General features: G+C 37.3%; 1 protein-coding gene across 6 annotated transcripts in view; it reads right to left on the bottom strand.

Moving 5' to 3' along the window:
* Nucleotides 1-1,121: 1,121 nt before the first annotated feature.
* The window catches only part of LOC134648766 (syntaxin-1A), a 76,794-nt gene continuing 59,452 nt past the window's right edge, over nucleotides 1,122-18,463 (bottom strand). Inside the window, exons 4-9 of one of the 6 annotated variants that reach the window (XM_063503320.1) lie at nucleotides 15,650-15,724; nucleotides 14,802-15,058; nucleotides 12,170-12,307; nucleotides 10,919-11,029; nucleotides 4,669-4,768; nucleotides 1,811-1,947 (exon numbers count right to left, since the gene is read on the bottom strand). In XM_063503320.1, coding sequence (XP_063359390.1) covers nucleotides 4,691-4,768; nucleotides 10,919-11,029; nucleotides 12,170-12,307; nucleotides 14,802-15,058; nucleotides 15,650-15,724 — 659 coding nt within the window. In that variant the 3' untranslated portion in view covers nucleotides 1,811-1,947; nucleotides 4,669-4,690. The other 5 variants (XM_063503318.1, XM_063503317.1, XM_063503322.1 and 2 more) reach the window with 5 other exon arrangements.

Raw genomic sequence — 18,463 nt, 5'->3', positions numbered from 1 at the left:
ACATCCACAATAACAATTCATTAATTATAATTTATAATGTTAAAGTTAACTAAACAACAACTGCATCTACTATCACACATTCGAAAGTTAAAAACAATTTTACAATTGTAATCGAATATCATTATTGCTACGGCGACGGCACGCCGGCGCGATATGCTCTGATGAGGCGCGGCGGCGCCGGCGCCGGGCCGGGCTCCGCCAGCGACCGGGTTATTCCCACTAGTTACCACCAAGTTCTTACCAGTGGTAACAACTGGGAATTTTTTTCCCACCTTTTACCACTGGTAACTACTGGGAAAAATAATTCCCAGTAGTTACCACCAACTCGGTTTGGTGGTAACTAGTGGGAATTTTTATTCCCAGTAGTTACCACCAAAATTTTGTTAGGGTTAAATACTAATAAAAACAGTACAAAAAAATTAAAAATAAATATAGAGTGATTTAATAAATCATTATTAAGTCGATTAGTGTTTTAGTAAACTGCCTTAAAAGTGACGAAAAAATATTGAAACAGTTTAACCGGTACTAGTACAAAAACTATAATATATGCAAGATAAATTTAATAATCCATTTAGATTATTTTTAAGTGATTTTATTCGGTAATTCAAAATCACTCTATATTTATACTATACTATTTTATACTGTTTTTATTAGTATTTAACTCTAACAAAATTTTTAGTGGTAACTACTGGGAATAATTTTTCTCAGTAGTTACCAGTGGTAAAAGGTGGGAAAAAAATTCCCAGTAGTTACCACTGGTAACAACTTGGTGGTAACTAGTGGGAATAACCCGCGCGGCCGCACCGCCTCTGTTTGTACTGTGCGCTGGCCTACCCTCCTCTCCAACCTCCGAGCTGGACTAGGCCACTCGCGCGATCGACACCCCCACTAACATCCTCCTACTGACGACACGATTTCCCCTACAATATTCGGCCCTCGGCCTGATCGAGCCTTATTTGGCGAAGTATCAATATCTACACCTAATGCTTGAACATCGTCCGTTTTGTGGTTATTACAAATCTTCGGTTAAAAATACTGATTACATTTTTCGATTAGCTTCGCAGCTTATACTGCCATTCTTTTGATTTTGTTTATGGAAATTTCTGATTACTATTAAAGATACGAGTATGATATTAAATTATAAATATCATATCATGGCAAGTTTACGAAAAACGTAATTGAAGCTTTTAAGCTTCAAGTTAGCCAACGTTTTAAACTTAACTTTTCTAATTCCACAGGATGGTGTTAATTTTTTATAATTCTTTTAACATGAAGCCTGCAGTGGACATTCAAAAATAGACTGCCTAAACATTTTTTTTCTGATAATGTTATGAACTATAAGTACACGTTATAACTATATTCAAGTGGAGTAACCTTCCTAATTTAAATGCATTTTATGAACGATTCAGTATGCACACAAAATAGCCTCTGACAATCACAGTACTAGTGGGATACAGAATCACTGTGTGTTGTTTCTTAAATCCTAACATGTCCAGTCAAATCCTATTTTGGGTACCAATATAAGTTATACATGTAAAGAATTTATGCAAGTTGTGGATTAACTGTTAATTATACATTATAACTATTGCCCCGTTACACAAACATTCCAATAAAGTGCTTGATTATGTTCCGTGCTTCAACTTTATATTTTTGCGTATTCTGAAACATTCGCATTATAAACGTTTGGGCAACTGGGGATGTAAATAAATATGGCTGTTGGTTTGACATTGGAGCCAAAAGTCGCATCGCGTAGCATTGTCACAAGTGTTTGAAGCCACATTGATTTGCTGATTACTAACATGTGTTTATAGATAAGAATACATTTGAACGTTACTAGTGGCAACAAATGAAACGTTACGATGGTTACTGACGAGCGCCGCGAAGCAGCGACAGGCGGGCGGGTCGCAGGCGCCGACGCACGCGACGATGATTCTTTGCATGGCGATCCTGCAAGCGTACACACGCGGTAAGACACACACGTCGGGGCGTAATGTAATACACCATTTAACATATTATATTACAAGAAATACCCTATCAATTAATCATGTTATCTCACCGAACGTAAAAAAGTTAGATAAATAGTTTGGGTGGTGGAAATTGAATAGCATGGGAAAACTTTCGTGGAAGTGTTAGTTATAGATGTAAGTACAGTATAGTATTAGAGAAGTATTTTAGACACGAAGAAAATATATCAATTTAAGCCACCAATTCAACGTACGCTGGTGGATTTACAAACTATTAGGTAATTAAGTCTAACTGTTAGCTAGTAAATAGAAGCAGAGTTTCCACGGGTTTTAGAAAGAGTGGAGATATGTAGTCCTTAACTCAATGACAACTTAAAATAAGCATGGCCGTCCCGTTACCACCATACATTGAACTGGTGGCTAACAAATATGTCATGGAGGGGTCTATTAAGACTAAACTATAATTACAGTTCGTAGATTAATAATTCAATAATACGGGAACATCCATTGAATATTGTTGTAAGAACGATGCAATAGCCAACTAATTTATTATGTAAATGTCTTTTTGTTATTATTCAAATAGTTACAGGAAGACATTTAAGTCTTCGAGTAACAATTTCGGGTAAGAAATCCCATAAATATAGGTAAAAGCGGTTTAGTTGAATTACTTACTCTTTCAGATCAAGTTTTATACCTAATTCTGAACAAAAATGTAGAGATTAAACTGAACTGAATGTAGACCAAAGACCAACCAAACGGACCAATGGATGTTTCCGTAAAAAGTAGAATGTATAATGAGACCGCTTGTGTAAGTTATAAGGACAGAAAACATTTAACATAACATAAGGAGAAACATTATTTTAGAGCGGGTTTTTCTTTTGTCATGTAAATATTAACTGAATAAATGGCACGGTCGCCATGCGACGACATGGGAAGAGTAATTAAATACACTATGGCTAATCGTATCAAGAAATGTAAATACTAGCAATAATGACTACAAGATTTAGTTCATTCAATGCTACTCAAGACAAATAAAACAACCCGATCTACAGATACACAGATATGTAGGTATATGTAGTACCTAAATACGGTGCGGGATAAGAAAAGTGCATGGATTTGAAAAGTCAGCCAGAGTCAAAATCCAAAATACGGATACATACAATTAACTACTTTAGGACTTTTTTAGTAAAGTAAGATTGCGTAGTTAGTGTTTAGTAATAGATTGGGCAATTAAATATGAGCAGTTAAATAAAAAAGTCCAGGTTTTGTATTAAAATTTAACAAAAAAAAAAACAATGATTGGTCAAAATGTATTTTAGTGCGATATGATTTATTTATTGTAAAATAAACATAACAATATTGTGGTATTTATACTATTTATGAATCGTCCAATATGATCATTGATCACCAAGATCATACTAATCGTCGTAGTATTAAAATCTGCTCATTTAATTACTTGCCCACATGATATCAATATGATACGTAAATGATTAAATTTGGTTGTCATATTTTTTACATAATTATAAATAAAAGTTAAAAACAAGAGTTAATTTAAAGAAGATAGATTTGTACATTTAAGATGAAGCCATTTCCATATTGAGATGAGAGTGCAGTCGCCTCTAGCATTTAGGCAAAGTTATCACTGCATGTCTCTCCCACACTGAACATTGAGGCGTCAGTCTCTTAATCCCTAATCTAAAGTAAAAACTAAAAGCACACGTGTATGTTCATGCTTGTCTGCTGTATGATACTGTATGGGATACAGTTAAGACTCGATAGGCGTGTTTACTTATTTTCACTCGGCGCTTTATATCTCTTTAAACGTTAAAAGTATAATGTAGTTTATTGGAAAAATAAAAATAATGGGAATATAAATTAACGCTTAGATGTATTGCGCCGAATGAAAAAATCAAGGCTCACAGATTATTTCTCAATTTCATACGTTACTAAACTTTAACACGGTCATAATACGGTCTAATCAACTCGGAAGGCACCAGACGTCCAGACCTGCTAGCATGGGATGCATTCTCGCGCGCGACTCCATACATCTTGCGCGTTTCCAAGCATCATGCTAGACGGTCAGGACTCGGAAGATAAGCGGACTTTTTATAAATAAAAAAACCAGTGAGCCGTGACTTGAATGTGAATATGCTGTCACAGTGTAGATACATGATTTATTGGTGGTTTTGCGTTCAGCGTAGTATTCTTTTGCAACGTCAATTGGTCTTCCAATTATTAAGTTAAAACGGATTTTTGATTTATTTAATTTCAACCCCAATCATTTATTTATAAGAACATATATCTAATCTGGACCAAATACAATTTTTGATCCAATACGAGCGCCGCATCAAGGCAGATTCTAAGTTTGCTATAATGCAACTATAATGAACGTTTAATCCGACGATGTCAGCACAGCCTCTACTCAATCATTATCAAAAACTCTAATTATGAATGCCGTCTATGAAGCCCAAGTAAATATTCGCAAACCTGCCCCCGGGCCCCGTTCGACCGTTTAAAGGAAGAAGGTTTTATACACGTAGCCGGTCGCGAGAAGGGCGAGCACGAGCAGACACAGCAGAATCATTATCTTCTTCTGCACATTGAACAAACACAACACTTATTAGATATCTAGTAGTGGGAGCGAGCGGGCGCGGCCGCGGCGGTCGGCGCGCCGCGGCCGCGGGCGCTCGCGGCGGCGAGTTACCTTTGAGCATTTGGCGGAGAAGCTAGTAGAAGTAGCTGGAGACGTAGCCCACGACCACCAGCCCCAGTATCAGCAAGCACACTAGGATCATGATCTTCTTCTGTAGACGGCCGGCGGCGAGCATGCAACATTACGCTTTAGACACGTCCGGGGCGAGCGCCACGCGCCGCCCTCTCCGTAATATCAAATAATTAAACGGTGGAAACTAATCAAAACCGCTATCTACTATGAATGATCACAGGTGGGTGCGTCCTTTGCCTCGGTCTTACAATTAGGTATCGTATTAGAAAATAGGAGAGTTAAAATAAAATAAAATAGAAATAAATTAAATATAATATTATTTTCAAAAGTTCTTACCATAATTATTTACATCTTGAGTAAACATTAAAACGTTTCTTTATTTATAATTTGTATAAATAAATTTGGGTCGCCGCGCCCGTTGCACGGACATTAATATTAGCGAAATTAAGACGTAACCTCTTAATACAATTTTACCGTTATTAAGTAACTAATAATAAACAATAATGTTGAATGGCATTAAATTATATTTCACAGTCTTTCGATTAATTATTTAAAACGCGTGACAAGCTGTACGTGAATATGGTTTATGACGCTTCTGTAAAGCTACAAAGAAGTTATCAGCTAAACAATATACCATAATTTATATGTTAATCACAAGTTAACAATAATAATACAAGATATGCAATAAAAGAAGTAATAAACTATATTCTCCTACATAAAAATTATACTTCGTTTAAATATATTTCAAGAAAAAATGCTGTCATTAAATGCAGTTTAGCAAGACAATACGTTTATATGAAACAATACTTTAAATATCTATCAAATTAATAACAGACTAATGTAGCAAACATCTTAATATACCTTGGTATAACAGGACTAAAAATGTAACCTACACTACAACTCAATCGGCAATTAAAATATATAATAAAATATAAGTAATGACACCAATTACTTTTAGCAGTTGTGTACATGTATAAGAACAAATAAAACAGATCTTCTAAACTATTAACACAAGTGACTTTTGCCACATTGGTACCTATATCATCGACAGCCAATAATCTTTTAACCAATAAGCTGAAACCACACTTAAATTAAATTCGTTTGCTTTTTTTTTATTATTCTTTAAAATAATATATAAGGATATGCAAAACATTAAAATTATTAATATAGTTAAGACAATACTGGTGTCGATTTCATAGTGATTGATTCAACAAAATCTAAAAATATTGACTAATCACTAAATCTCAAATTCCCTACTAACAGTACAGCAAAGTACTTTTAGTGAATAAAAAGATACAATGAGAAAAAACAATTTTCATTAAGGAATAAGCGAATAAATACCTAACTTCATCTACTTATTGGATTTGTGCGTGATTACATTAATATGTATATTACAAATATTCAATAAATTATTTTAGCTTGTTCTCAAATCAACAGCAGGAAGCATTAATAATTAAGTTAATGTACCTACTTAAAATACGCCCGGTCATCAATTGTGATGTTTGTATGTTTAACTAACAACACCTATAACAAGTATACAATTGTATTCACATAGTTTATTATTTAAATTGTTAGCTGATTTAAATCGTATTATTTGTCTAATGAAATGAATAACATCATTAGGTACAAAAGCGCCTGATGTCAACCGGTCCTTATTCTGCAAGCTACTATCAGCAAAGTGTTTGTTGGACAGTATTTATCTACCGCATTGTCGGGCTGACAAATTAAAACATGTTTTTTTGTCACTCTACAATTATTCTTGATAGCGTAATTCGTAAGAAATAAATCTGTTTAGAATAAGGTATGTAGCTATCCAACAAACCCTTCGCTATCTATATTTTACAGAATGACATCCATGGCAACATAGCAAAGCTATAACGACGATTAACCTAAAGCACAATTTAATATTATTGCACTTCGCATTATATTGTCTTTAAATTGTTTATTAGGTACGAACAGCAAATTTTTTGCAAGACAATTCGAGTAAGGGGCAGTAATAAACAAGATGCCTACTAATTTCAGCCACAATGTGAACGCTAAATTAACGTATAATTAACAGGGTTTACGCCATAAGAATTGTTATTAGTTTTACAAAAATTTACGGCATTGGCATCATAAAAGTATTAGAAGTTATTAATCACATTGCGGCCTTTTTCTTGGTGGAATATCACAAAATAAGAACATTATTGATAAACCTGCCTGCTGAACAGTAAATTACATTTAGGTACATAGTCTGAATTTACACTTTTGTGACAGACGAAAACGACAAGACATCCATGAGGAATACATTTCAAATGTAAAATATAAAATATTTTCTTTGGAAAGTGGTAGAACTGAAAAAAGCGCATCTGATCGATCAGATTATTTTGAATAACCTACTCAGGTAGCACCGTTCATTAAGAGTAATAAGTACATTGTGGAATAAGGGCGATATTGCAAAAATTGTTAACGAAAGTCAGTTATTATTAAGACTTAAGTTTACAATTTAAACATCGTCCGTTTTACACACAATGTTTTTCATCACATTTGCTTGAAATAACACAATTCTAAGCCACGATTGAACATAAGTAGTGTAAAAGAGTGTATGCAATAATTAAGATTTTATTTTAGACTTCCTTAGTTCTCAAGACTTAGTGATATAACTGAAACAAAACATTTACTGCTTTCGTAGTTATATCAGTTATTACTTTATGTACCCCTGTATTAAATACCACCCTTTAAGCAATTGTGGCGAAAATCACATCTCCATAGATGTCTTTGTAGATGACGAGAGGGTAGACATTGAAATAGTTGAAAACTACAATTTTAGCAATAAAGAAATAAATAAGGTATATTCTAATCAACCCGTAATTTTACTAACTCATCATTTGCCTACCCTTGCACCATCTACCGTCACCCGACACAAGTAACATCCATCAATGTTACCTAATGACTTAAGATGATAAAATTAAACGGTATTCAGGCAAATATCATCGTCTTGTGATGACAACCACGCGTGTGTCCGTGGCCCGTGGGTCGCCTCCGTTATCTAACTCAATGTGACGGCGAGGATAATTATTAGGATAACCAGCGTAACAGCGAGGCATATCATGATGAAGATCTTTTTCTGCAATGACAAGGGAAAACAAAAGAAAATAAAATCGGTGTAACTGCGGAAAGCTGACGGGCATTAGGCAAATAAATGTTTGCAATCTTGGACTGGTATTGGCAGCAATAGTTGAACTAATAGTTTATTGGCACACGTTTCGTTAGCGATTCATTGGTAAATTATATCAATTACAACCACTAAATAAAAGTGAATCGGAAAATATTTTAAAATATGGACAATATAATTAATTACTTAAACTAATGCTGCCTTAAATCGACATTTGCTCGAGTATGTAATTAACGTTTTACTTGTCGATTTCCAAGAAAAAAAGTAAATAATTAACTGTGCACAACTAATACGCATATGGATATGCCTGTCCAAAAGTAAATAATATTACATAGGTATATTACGCATAAATATTTTTAAACATGCTTTTTAACAAAAATAGGATTGTATTCTGTATTTATTTATTCATAAATATTTATAGATAATAAGCTCATTGTATAACCGTCACCACTGCAACCACATTGCGACATATAATTTAAATCAAACACAAATTTGTTTCGGACTATAGTAAATTTTCATAGACAACATTATTCCAGTTTTTTCATGTAGGGTTTTTACGTGATTAAGAAAATTTAAATAAAGAAAACTGTATGACTCAGTCTTTCTGTCAATGACATAATGCCATGAGATGAGATACAAAAGATTATTACATTGAATAATTTTACGGTTTACTTGTTTTAAGTCACTCGCGCGACATGTTTCGGAGAGCCTAGGTCTCCTTTCTCAAGCACTAACAGTGCGAGCAGCGTTCACGACGGCCGTGTATCGCGTACTGCGGCACGCCGCGTCGCACGCTGCGCGCGCGCCGAGAAAACCGGTTGGGGGAGGTCTTCCACTGTCATTGTAGGCGGGCATAGTGGTGTCTTTGGGCTTTGGTCACCTAACACTTGTAGCGATACACAGCACGAACTCACTATGCTATATATGCTATGTGTATCGCTACAAGTGTTAGGTGACCAAAGCCCAAAGACACCACTATGCCCGCCTACAATGACAGCGGAAGACCTCCCCCAACCGGTTTTCTCGGCGCGCGCGCAGCGTGCGACGCGGCGTGCCGCAGTACGCGATACACGGCCGTCGTGAACGCTGCTCGCACTGTTAGTGCTTGAGAAAGGACACCTAGGCTCTCCGAAACATGTCGCGCGAGTGACGTAAAACAAGTGAGTCTAAACCGTAAAATTATTCAATGTTAGCATGTCTCACAACAGTTTAAATTAGATTATTACATGCTGAATCTATGTTTTGTGTCTATGGGGCTGTTCATAAATTACGTCATCTATTTTTGACGATTTCCCCCCCTCCCCCCCCTAAAATCATCCAAAAATCATGCTTTGAATGACCCCGTTTCCCCCTAAGTCATGCTACCATCATCCGATGTCCAGACCCCAAAATTTGAAATGACGTAATTTATGAATAGCCCCTATGGTATTATCTCATGGGCAAAAATGACCGAGCCACGTGGGATAGTTTTCAATTTAGGTACGTTCTAATAAATACCTTTAATACTATAGATAAGTAGGGCTTAAAATAGACCTCATTATTCTATCAGTTACAGTCGAGTTTTAATTAATAATTGATTGCTTTTAACTGTTTGTGTAATCTCATTCCGTCACCAACATTCATTGATAAACAAATTTGTGTCAGATTTAATTTTGCATCTAAAACACTGATTCCATGCCTAAGCAAGCTACATGAAAAAAAAATGTTAATACCTTCACTAATTATAATTAACTAAAATGAAAATTTGCCAAATAAAATGAACCTTTAAAATATTCTGGCTATCGGCAAACGTATTCACAAAATAGTATTAAATCGTGCTTGCGACTCGAGACAATTTTTCTCGTCCGAACGTGCGGTTCCATGCACGTGCAGAATGTATTAAGCCCTTGCTACACGGTCGCCGACAAGCCTTCTAACCGTCTGTCCTTGGTCTGACCTTGGTCAGTTTTGGTCAAATTTTGTTGGAACCAACTGTCTACACGGTCCGTCCAGACCAAGGCCACGCGGTCTGAGGGGCTTGTCGGCGACCGTCTAGCAAGGGCTTTAGAATAATGAGAAAGGGGAGAAGTTGGCATTAGATCCTCATAGCGGTCGCGTTAGTTGGCCCGTGAGTCCCCGTTAGGCGTCCGCGGTCGCGGTGTGTGTAGGCTCGGTGTTTACCTTCCTCGCCTTGACGGCCCACTTGTGGGCGCTCTTCAGCTCCACATTGCCCGTGTCCACGTAGTCGCAGGTCTGCGTGACGTGGTGCTCGATGCGGTCCACGAGCTCGCCCTGCGCGCGCTAAGGGCAGCCGCGGCGGCCGGGAGGGGGACTGGACTCGCGGATTGGTTCAAACGTGCGTTATTTTGGACCCAGTGTGAGTTTTATTACAGGAACCAACCGAATTTTAGCTAGAATAATTAGTCCAGTTCGAGTAGTAAATTAAATGAGTAGCCAGAAATAAAATACACCCTGGAAAATGCCACAGACATGACACGACACCCAGAACGAACACGTGATACCACAATAGACATTTAGTGTTACCTTAGTAGATATAAGAGTTAATATGAATTTTATATGTAAGAAACATTGTTAGTTAGAAACGTTTTTGTGCAAGTTTTTATTTTTGCCAAATAAACATAATTTAATCCGTAACCATACGAGGCGAGACAAATAAAAACTTGCAACAAATCGAAAACATTGTTACATAATAACACGTTAAAAGATCAAATGTGAGAAGTAAATGTTAGCAGTGGTTATTATATAACAAGAATATTTATATACCAAATACCGAAGGCAAATTACGCACACACCGATGACAAAAGAACAGTTAGTAATGGAGGTTAGCCCGTTTCCATCCAGTGTTAGACAGCGAGTAGAACAGTTATTGTCACACAACAGTTAAAGCGGGGGTGTTTGAACCAATCACCGATTGATGTAACGAAAACAAAATGCGAGGTAACGTGGGAGTCGAACCATTCACAAAACATATCGCAACATTACAGGGGAAAGGAACCGGAGGGGGAGAAGGGGGACAAACAAAACAAAAAAACGCATTAGCAACGAATGGCTGGTACTGGAATGATGACAACTCACCCGTCGAGCTTTGCTCTGATATTTTAGGGCCTTCTTTGTGTCTTGGGTGGCAGTTTGGACATAGTCCACAGCGTGCTCTACATGATACTCAATGCGGTCGATCATCTCTCCCTGCACCCAGAGGAACTTGTTTATTTGATTATTCATAAATACTAATGTACCCATAAAAACAGTTGCTTTTAATCTAGGAATGTGCTTAACATTGTCGTGTCAGCAGATATCATGTTAATCGGCAATGAATTGCAGGAACATACATAACATACATGTCCATCGTTTACTTGCGTGTACTACACAATTTATATGCTGATGCCAATTACCGGTGTTGTATGCTACGGTATTTCTTTCATAGTGGAGGGATCTCTTACTTTATGTAGTTTTAAACAATAGTAAAAGTTTTCTTGAATAGTGAAGTTTACGATGTACAAAACCATAAATGCAACGGAACTTTCATGTTTAGGCAGTACAATGTAACAGGCAAGTCAACAGTGGATACACCCAAAGTGACTGAGCAAAGAGCGTCCACTATCCGTTATATTCCAGACAATGTAGCAAACAAGTTTAAACGAAGCAGTAAAGTTTGTGTGCAACTTTTGAGAGAATAAGGGTAGTTCTCAAGAGCATTCCTATTAATCGTTGGATATACACCTCTACAGGACATCCATTATTCTTCTGATAAGCTACGAGTATTATACCACCGTGCAACTCCTTCAATCGACGTAATGTCATGGGTGGTATGATTATAGTTGTAGTCCCTTTACCACTTCACGTACCTATGTGTCAAAGTAATGACTCTGGGTCTTTATCATCAACTTATTACTTATTAGACGTACAGTATTTCAGCAAGACATAAGTGTTCAGTAAGCAAGGTATTGATTACAGGATGTTTGTAATTATTTTTATGGTAGAAAGAGTTACCTTATCTTAAAGCTAGTTAAACTCTATTACGTAATATTTGCCACTGACGGTTGCATTGCCATGGTGGTCCTGTTTTCAAGCTAGTGTCATACAAAAATATGCTTGAAATAATATTATAATTCGTAATTTACGCTTCCATCAAACATTAGCTCAACTGTTGAATGGTTTCAAGATTATCAACGAACTATCTACATTAGTTCGTGTTAAAATTACCTCAAGTATGCAATTCAATTCGATGTTAGATTTATCGACAAACGCTCTCAGTCTTGCTGCAATACCATTAGCAATTCCAACCGACGCTATCTGTTTGTTAGTGTGTATGTGTGTGTGATTGACCTGGCTCTCGACAAGCATCGCCATGTCCATGAACATGTCGTGCAGCTCGCGGATGGAGGTCTCCAGCTTGATGATGTCGGCGTGCCGCGCCTCGATGTCGGCCAGCGTCTGCTTGGCCTGCTGCGTCTCCATTATTATCTGGAAACGGGATTGAAATATGTTAAGCCGGGAGCTTGAGGTTGATGCGCAGAATTGATTTAATGCGCTCGTCTGTTACTAACGCGCGGTGTCAAAAAGTGCACGTAGGTATATTGTTCGAGTAACTATCAATACTATCATGTCTTGTCCGATAAACGCGATCATGATATAAATGAAGAGATCGTACTACTTGTTTGTAATTGACAAAGTGGTAAAATATTGTACTATCCTTAGCAAAAATAGGTGCCTAGTAAATTAAAAAAGTAAATAAAAAAAACTTAAAAAAAAAGTCAAAATCGGCAGTGCAGAATCGCAATATAATTTTGTTAAAGGCTGAATAAAGGATAAATTATTATTTTTGTTCGATATTTAGATATGTGTTATTGTTTAGTTTACAATTATGCCTTGTTGTTATTAGAATGTAATATAAATAGATAACGATTTAACAAAATAGGTAGATATCATATACCCGTTGCTAGTAAGTATGAGTTTTTCATTATCAGCATTATTCCTGAACGTTAAAACACTAACAAAAACTGTATAAGATACTTAACACGGTGACTTAACTATGTCATGAATATTGTATTATGGTGGCACAAATGTGTTTCATGTCATGCATGATTCCCCGTTTCAACTGTGATACCGTTCGATACAGGTATTTCATCGATCTAAACTAATTACAAAGTAGCTGCAGTCAATTTGCGTAATTGTTGTGTATTACTTCATAGCATACGTAACACAGCACAGCAACCTACTTTGAACACGCGCGAAAGACATACATATATTTCATATAAATTCGTCACGAGTATTTCAAGCTCCAACAGATTGCTAGTAATTCAATAAAAGCGTGTGCCCAATTCATCACGATTCGAAATTGCAGCGTGGAAATTTCAATCGAACCTTGTATTTGTTCGGCAAAAGGTAATTTACTGGTTTGCTAGTTGCAGAAGTCTGATTCAGAAAGTATGTTTTATTAAAAGCTAAAGCCCGACCTACATTGACGGCCTGCACCTGGGAACATTTTTAATGAACAGCCATTATGCATTGTGTACTGCAATCTGCAGCTAAGGCCATTTAGAGATTATCCGTCGTGCATGTGGGTCAGTTGGTACGCGTGGAAATGGAAATGCCGTTGAAATATTCTGTTTTAACGCGACTGCATATCATCTTTCTACCACAATTTATTTCCCGGCAGCATTGATTGCTATCTAAATTATGCTGTGATCTGCTCATTTACCAAACACCCGAGCTTTTTCATTTTATGAATTCAACTGCCATACTTCCAAGACCAGGGATTTAATTATGACAAGTTATTCTTCAACAAACACATTCAAGCCAGGATTCGAACCTAAAACTTATCCGCATATTTTTCGAAGGCACAATTTAGCGTTCTGGCGACATTCCCAGAGGCTCGGAAGGCTTGAGCTTGACTCATCGATTTCTACTTTCGGACGAATTTTCGTGCGGGGCGCGGAGCTTCATCGTTAGTTTCATTTCCACTTGTAAAGAGCCAACATTAAATATTAGTAACGGGCGGTGGATATTTGTTTGCCGGAAAGCAGTAGGTAAATCCAGTCAACAATACCGTTACGAGACGTGCACACAAATTCTGTTCTGTGCCTTTGTTCATTAATTATACGAGTACTTTGAAGTATAATTTTGGATGTTCTAACAATGAATGTGGTGCTCAAGATTAGTTATTTTGGGTTCATTTGACTATCCTGCGGTTGGTCCTGTGGAGAATTATGTTACAGTTTAACGACATTCATTATGAGAAAAAAGAATTTTAGCGCTAAATATTTGGAATAAAAAGCTACGTTAAAAATGGGGCTAGCCGCTTTTTGTAGACATGGAAAAACGACATTTTCCTGACACGCTTATTTCAACGAACGTGACTTGCGCTTACAGCCCTTTGTATCAAAGTCCATTAGTCCTTACGGCGGCTCGGAGAAATACTACTGACCAAACCTTAAATTAAAAAATAATGTTATGTGAAAAACTGACGATCGATGCAATAGAAAATCTGTCTAAATAACTAAAAACGCACAAAGTCGATGGGGTTGGAAGAGGGAGATCTCGTCTCAACGAAGGTTCTGTGATAATTTTTGGAAAAAGGGAGTTCAAGATTACCTACCACTAAATTGACGTAATACATATGTACCGTGTGAAGAATGTCACAAAGTCAATAAAGGGAAAGATGTATCTCGAACTCTTTCATCTGCCTCCAGGCCCCTGTTTCACCACGGTGACAATTGTCATCTGACAGTGGCAATTCGCCGTACGTTGCTGGTCCAACAAGTAAATATTGACGCTGCCATTGTCAGTGTCAAGTATCAATTGTCACCGTGGTGAAAAGGCCCCAGCTGCCTCCTGAATCCTGTTCTTGCAGCGGTCCCTGTTCGTCAGCGTCAGGTTGAACTTGGTCAACACTTGGATGGCCTGTCGCCCGAGTTACTTAAAGCTAGACTAGAGTTGTTAGTAAAAAGTAACTGACCCCTTGCGTGAAGACTGCGGGGTTGTCCTGCTCCAGCATAGTCTCCAGCTCCTCATCCGTGGTGTTCCGGCCGGTGATCTCCAGCTGCCGCAGTATCCGGTTTTTGCAGCGGTCCCGGTAGTCCGTCTGCGTGCGGTTGTACTCGGTCATCACTTCAACGAATTTGCGAGACAGGGTCGAGTGCTGTGTCTTTCTTATCCTGAGATCCGCCGATGATTTGTTAGAGTGCTCCTCCTGCTCGATGTTCTGCTCTATGTCTGTGGATTGTAGTAATTGTAGAAGTAGTACAATTATTTCTTGTATAAAAATTACATACAAATAACTACCAATATTTGTACGAAGCTGAAAGAGAATCAGAGACCAGATGAAAAAGACTTGGTCAATATTTGTTTATGAAAACATTGAGCAACGTACTCTAAAAGTTTTCAAAAACTCGCTTTTCGCTGTTGTACACAAAGGAAGTAAGTGCACCTATTTGGCAAATTCTGTGAAGAGGAAGTTTCGTTGTCTGTGGAGAATGTATTTTCAGGCAAAATCAATTAGATATAAGTCTGGTCCATTGGATTTAATAGCATTTAAACAATAATACCTCGCATTGCAGAGGAATATTTCCGGACTTAACGAAAAGCTTCCAATCTTTTCCACGCAAGCTATTTTAATCTTACTTATGACACGCTTCCACAGAATACAGCGCGCCAGGAGAACATTTAACTAATTAATAGAGGGAAGCTTATCATCTCACAAGGCTAAAACTCGCTGAAAGTTTCCCAGGAACAAGGTTAAGTACATTCTCGCTTGAGAATGTGTGAAAGTGACAATGGAAATTTGTACGTGTGAATCCAACTTACGTTTTAACTTTCCTCTGACTTTGTTGGCAGTTTTCTTAATATCAGCCATGAGATCTTCTAATTCGTTCTTTGTTTCTGAAATGAGACATGAAATGTTAGGGTTCAGAAGTTTCGTTAGCAAAATAAGTTGATTTAAAGTATATAACGTTGAGCTAAGAGTAGTATTTTGATCCTGAATACTTCGTAAGCGTCTTTCGTAAACCCATTCCGCTTATGTAAACTACTATACTTGGTGACAAGTTGACAATATCGCAACAAACAAGTAATCGCCAATAACTACAAGACCGCTTTGGTGCACGTTCGGCGATAAGAAACTTCAGCCATTACGCGTCGTCCAGACAGGTCGGAACCTTCGTCTCGGGGCCAAACTTTGTCTAACATCGGTAATCGGTTTAGCAAATGCCGTAGTCCCACAAGGAAGTAAATCGAAAAATAAATACGGAGATAATATTAAAGACATTTAAGATTATTTTTAGGTGTCAAGTATATTAGATACAGCTGATGAATGGATAACTGTTTATTTCCGCTATAAGATAAATCCCGCTGTCACCGGCAGGCAAGCTTGTCGTCGATAACGGCAAATGAGAGAAAAATTACCGATATCTCCGACTCCCAGCGGCTGTGGATTCCGAGCCGAAGTTATCGGCTTATAAAAGATTTGCCTTATCCTCATATTAACGCCAAAGCTGTAGACTCGGGTGAACTCCGGGCGCTCAGCTCTCAAAATATAAATGTCTTAACTCGTCGACACGGATGATCCTGGATTTATGCACAAATTTACGAGTTTTACGTAGGACGGCACAGAATCGATAATAATGAAAATGTATCAGCATTTTCCGAGCAATTTATCAACAATATTGCTATCTCAAATAAATAGTAGCGCTAAGGCAAAAGTTTCCTTGTTAGGAATATGCAATATTCAGAATGCGTGGAACTAGTTTATTGGAGCTGGCAGCAACTAGACAGTTTCTCTATTTTCTGCATTAGGTACTTGAATTCTGAGCACTTTGTACTTTGTTCCAGTAACCATTATAATAAAAGATAAATTATAACATCTCGCATTCATAAACATATTCAATGTGGCAAGATTCATCGTGGACTAGAATTTGAAGCAGCATGCCTATCTACTGTAGATACGCTACAGACACCCCATTTTTAAGAGCCCCAATGAATAACGAACCTAAGCACTGTCGTAAATCATATTGGCCTAATAGTGAATCCATCTTTTATTTATTCAGTGAGCAGGTGTGGACGGCGGCTAACGATAATGGGATTTTTCCAGTCTTTCACGCACCGCACCAGCATCACGCAATATATATTCCGCCGCGACCCGAGGGAGACCAGGCCCTCAATCACTGCAGACCCCTAAGCCGGCTTTATAATTTGAAAAATCTGATTCAAGATTGACAAACACACCCGAACAAAGAACCGTAATTTTTTGAGGAGAAAAGGACCGATAAGTATAGAGATCTACAGATTGCCATATAATGCAATGATTTATTTATTCATACGTTAGTAAAAGTTGATATGATTGTAATACCTACTATACCTATAATAGCAAATAATGCTACTTTGCATTTGTATTGGCGATTCATCACTCCAAAAGCGAAATTATCTGCTATTGATAATAATGAAATGAATGAAAAGGTCGAATGATTTATTTATTCGAAACACAAAAAACAACAACACAAAATACTATGGAGCGTATAGCGTATAGATAAAAATATGGCTACTTATATTTGCAATTCGGGCACGACTACTTCGAGTCTACTTATTTCTCCATTTGAAATGGAAACCACGAAAACTGCCCCTCACAACACGCTCACGATTCCATTAAGTGTCTATTACTGCCTAAACTCATACTCAACCGTTTTCATTGGAGGACACGGAAATCGCATTTCCTCTCCAAGTAAACGATCGCATGACAAAATACGATAAGCCATTGACAAACCTCGGTAACGTCATCACAACAGGTATACTCGTACTTACCTATCACGCCTAAAACCTCTGAATAATACATTTCTTTCATGTACACTATGTATTGATAGAAAATCATCCCAAATATTAGCTGATTTATATGGATCTCCTTTTACTGCCAGCCCGCCGAAAATAAAACGTGTTACTATAAATATATCTCGTTCGATATAATGAATGAGTTTCATCACGATCTAATTTTATAAAGATAACAGATGAAATGAGTCTACCATTTATATTTCACGAGGTTATTAAAACTTAAAAGTAATGCTGATTCTTTGTTATTTATGCAGACTATTAATCTTAGGGCTGTTAATGTAAGGACCTTTGTTCTCGATTCTCAAAAACACACGCCTTCATAGAGTAAACCTTTTTTTGTATACCTTATATTTTTCTTGTAAAATTAAATGTGAAAGTTACGTGAGGTACTTTTTATTCGTGAAAATTTGCCGGTAAAGCAACCGGTTTTTTTAAAGTACCATACATTTATTTATTTATTTGAAAATACACTATCTATTTGATGTTAACTGTAAAGGAAGAGCGGATTGAAAACTCTGACAAAAGCCACTAACTCAACAATAAACTATCAGGAGCCCGTTTCACAAAAGCGGATTGTCATACAAGCGGATGTCACTTTTTGACAGCTTTTGTTAGAAAGGGACTTCCACTTATATTACAAGTTACAATCTTTTGAGAAACTGCCCCCTGGTATAGCAAGCGTTCACGACAAGTAACTTTGTTGTTTCAGGACTCCCCCGCGGAACGTTAGCGCGCCTTTTTCTCACAGTACGGGGTTGAGCTGAAAGTTAGCATGTGCCCAGACATTTAGAGTTGGCCATC

Source organism: Cydia amplana, chromosome 6, assembly GCF_948474715.1.
Source record: "Cydia amplana chromosome 6, ilCydAmpl1.1, whole genome shotgun sequence".
Taxonomy (NCBI): Eukaryota; Metazoa; Arthropoda; class Insecta; order Lepidoptera; family Tortricidae; genus Cydia; species Cydia amplana.
Note: the sequence above shows the minus strand (reverse complement) of the source record. Positions and strands in the feature narration are given on the sequence as shown.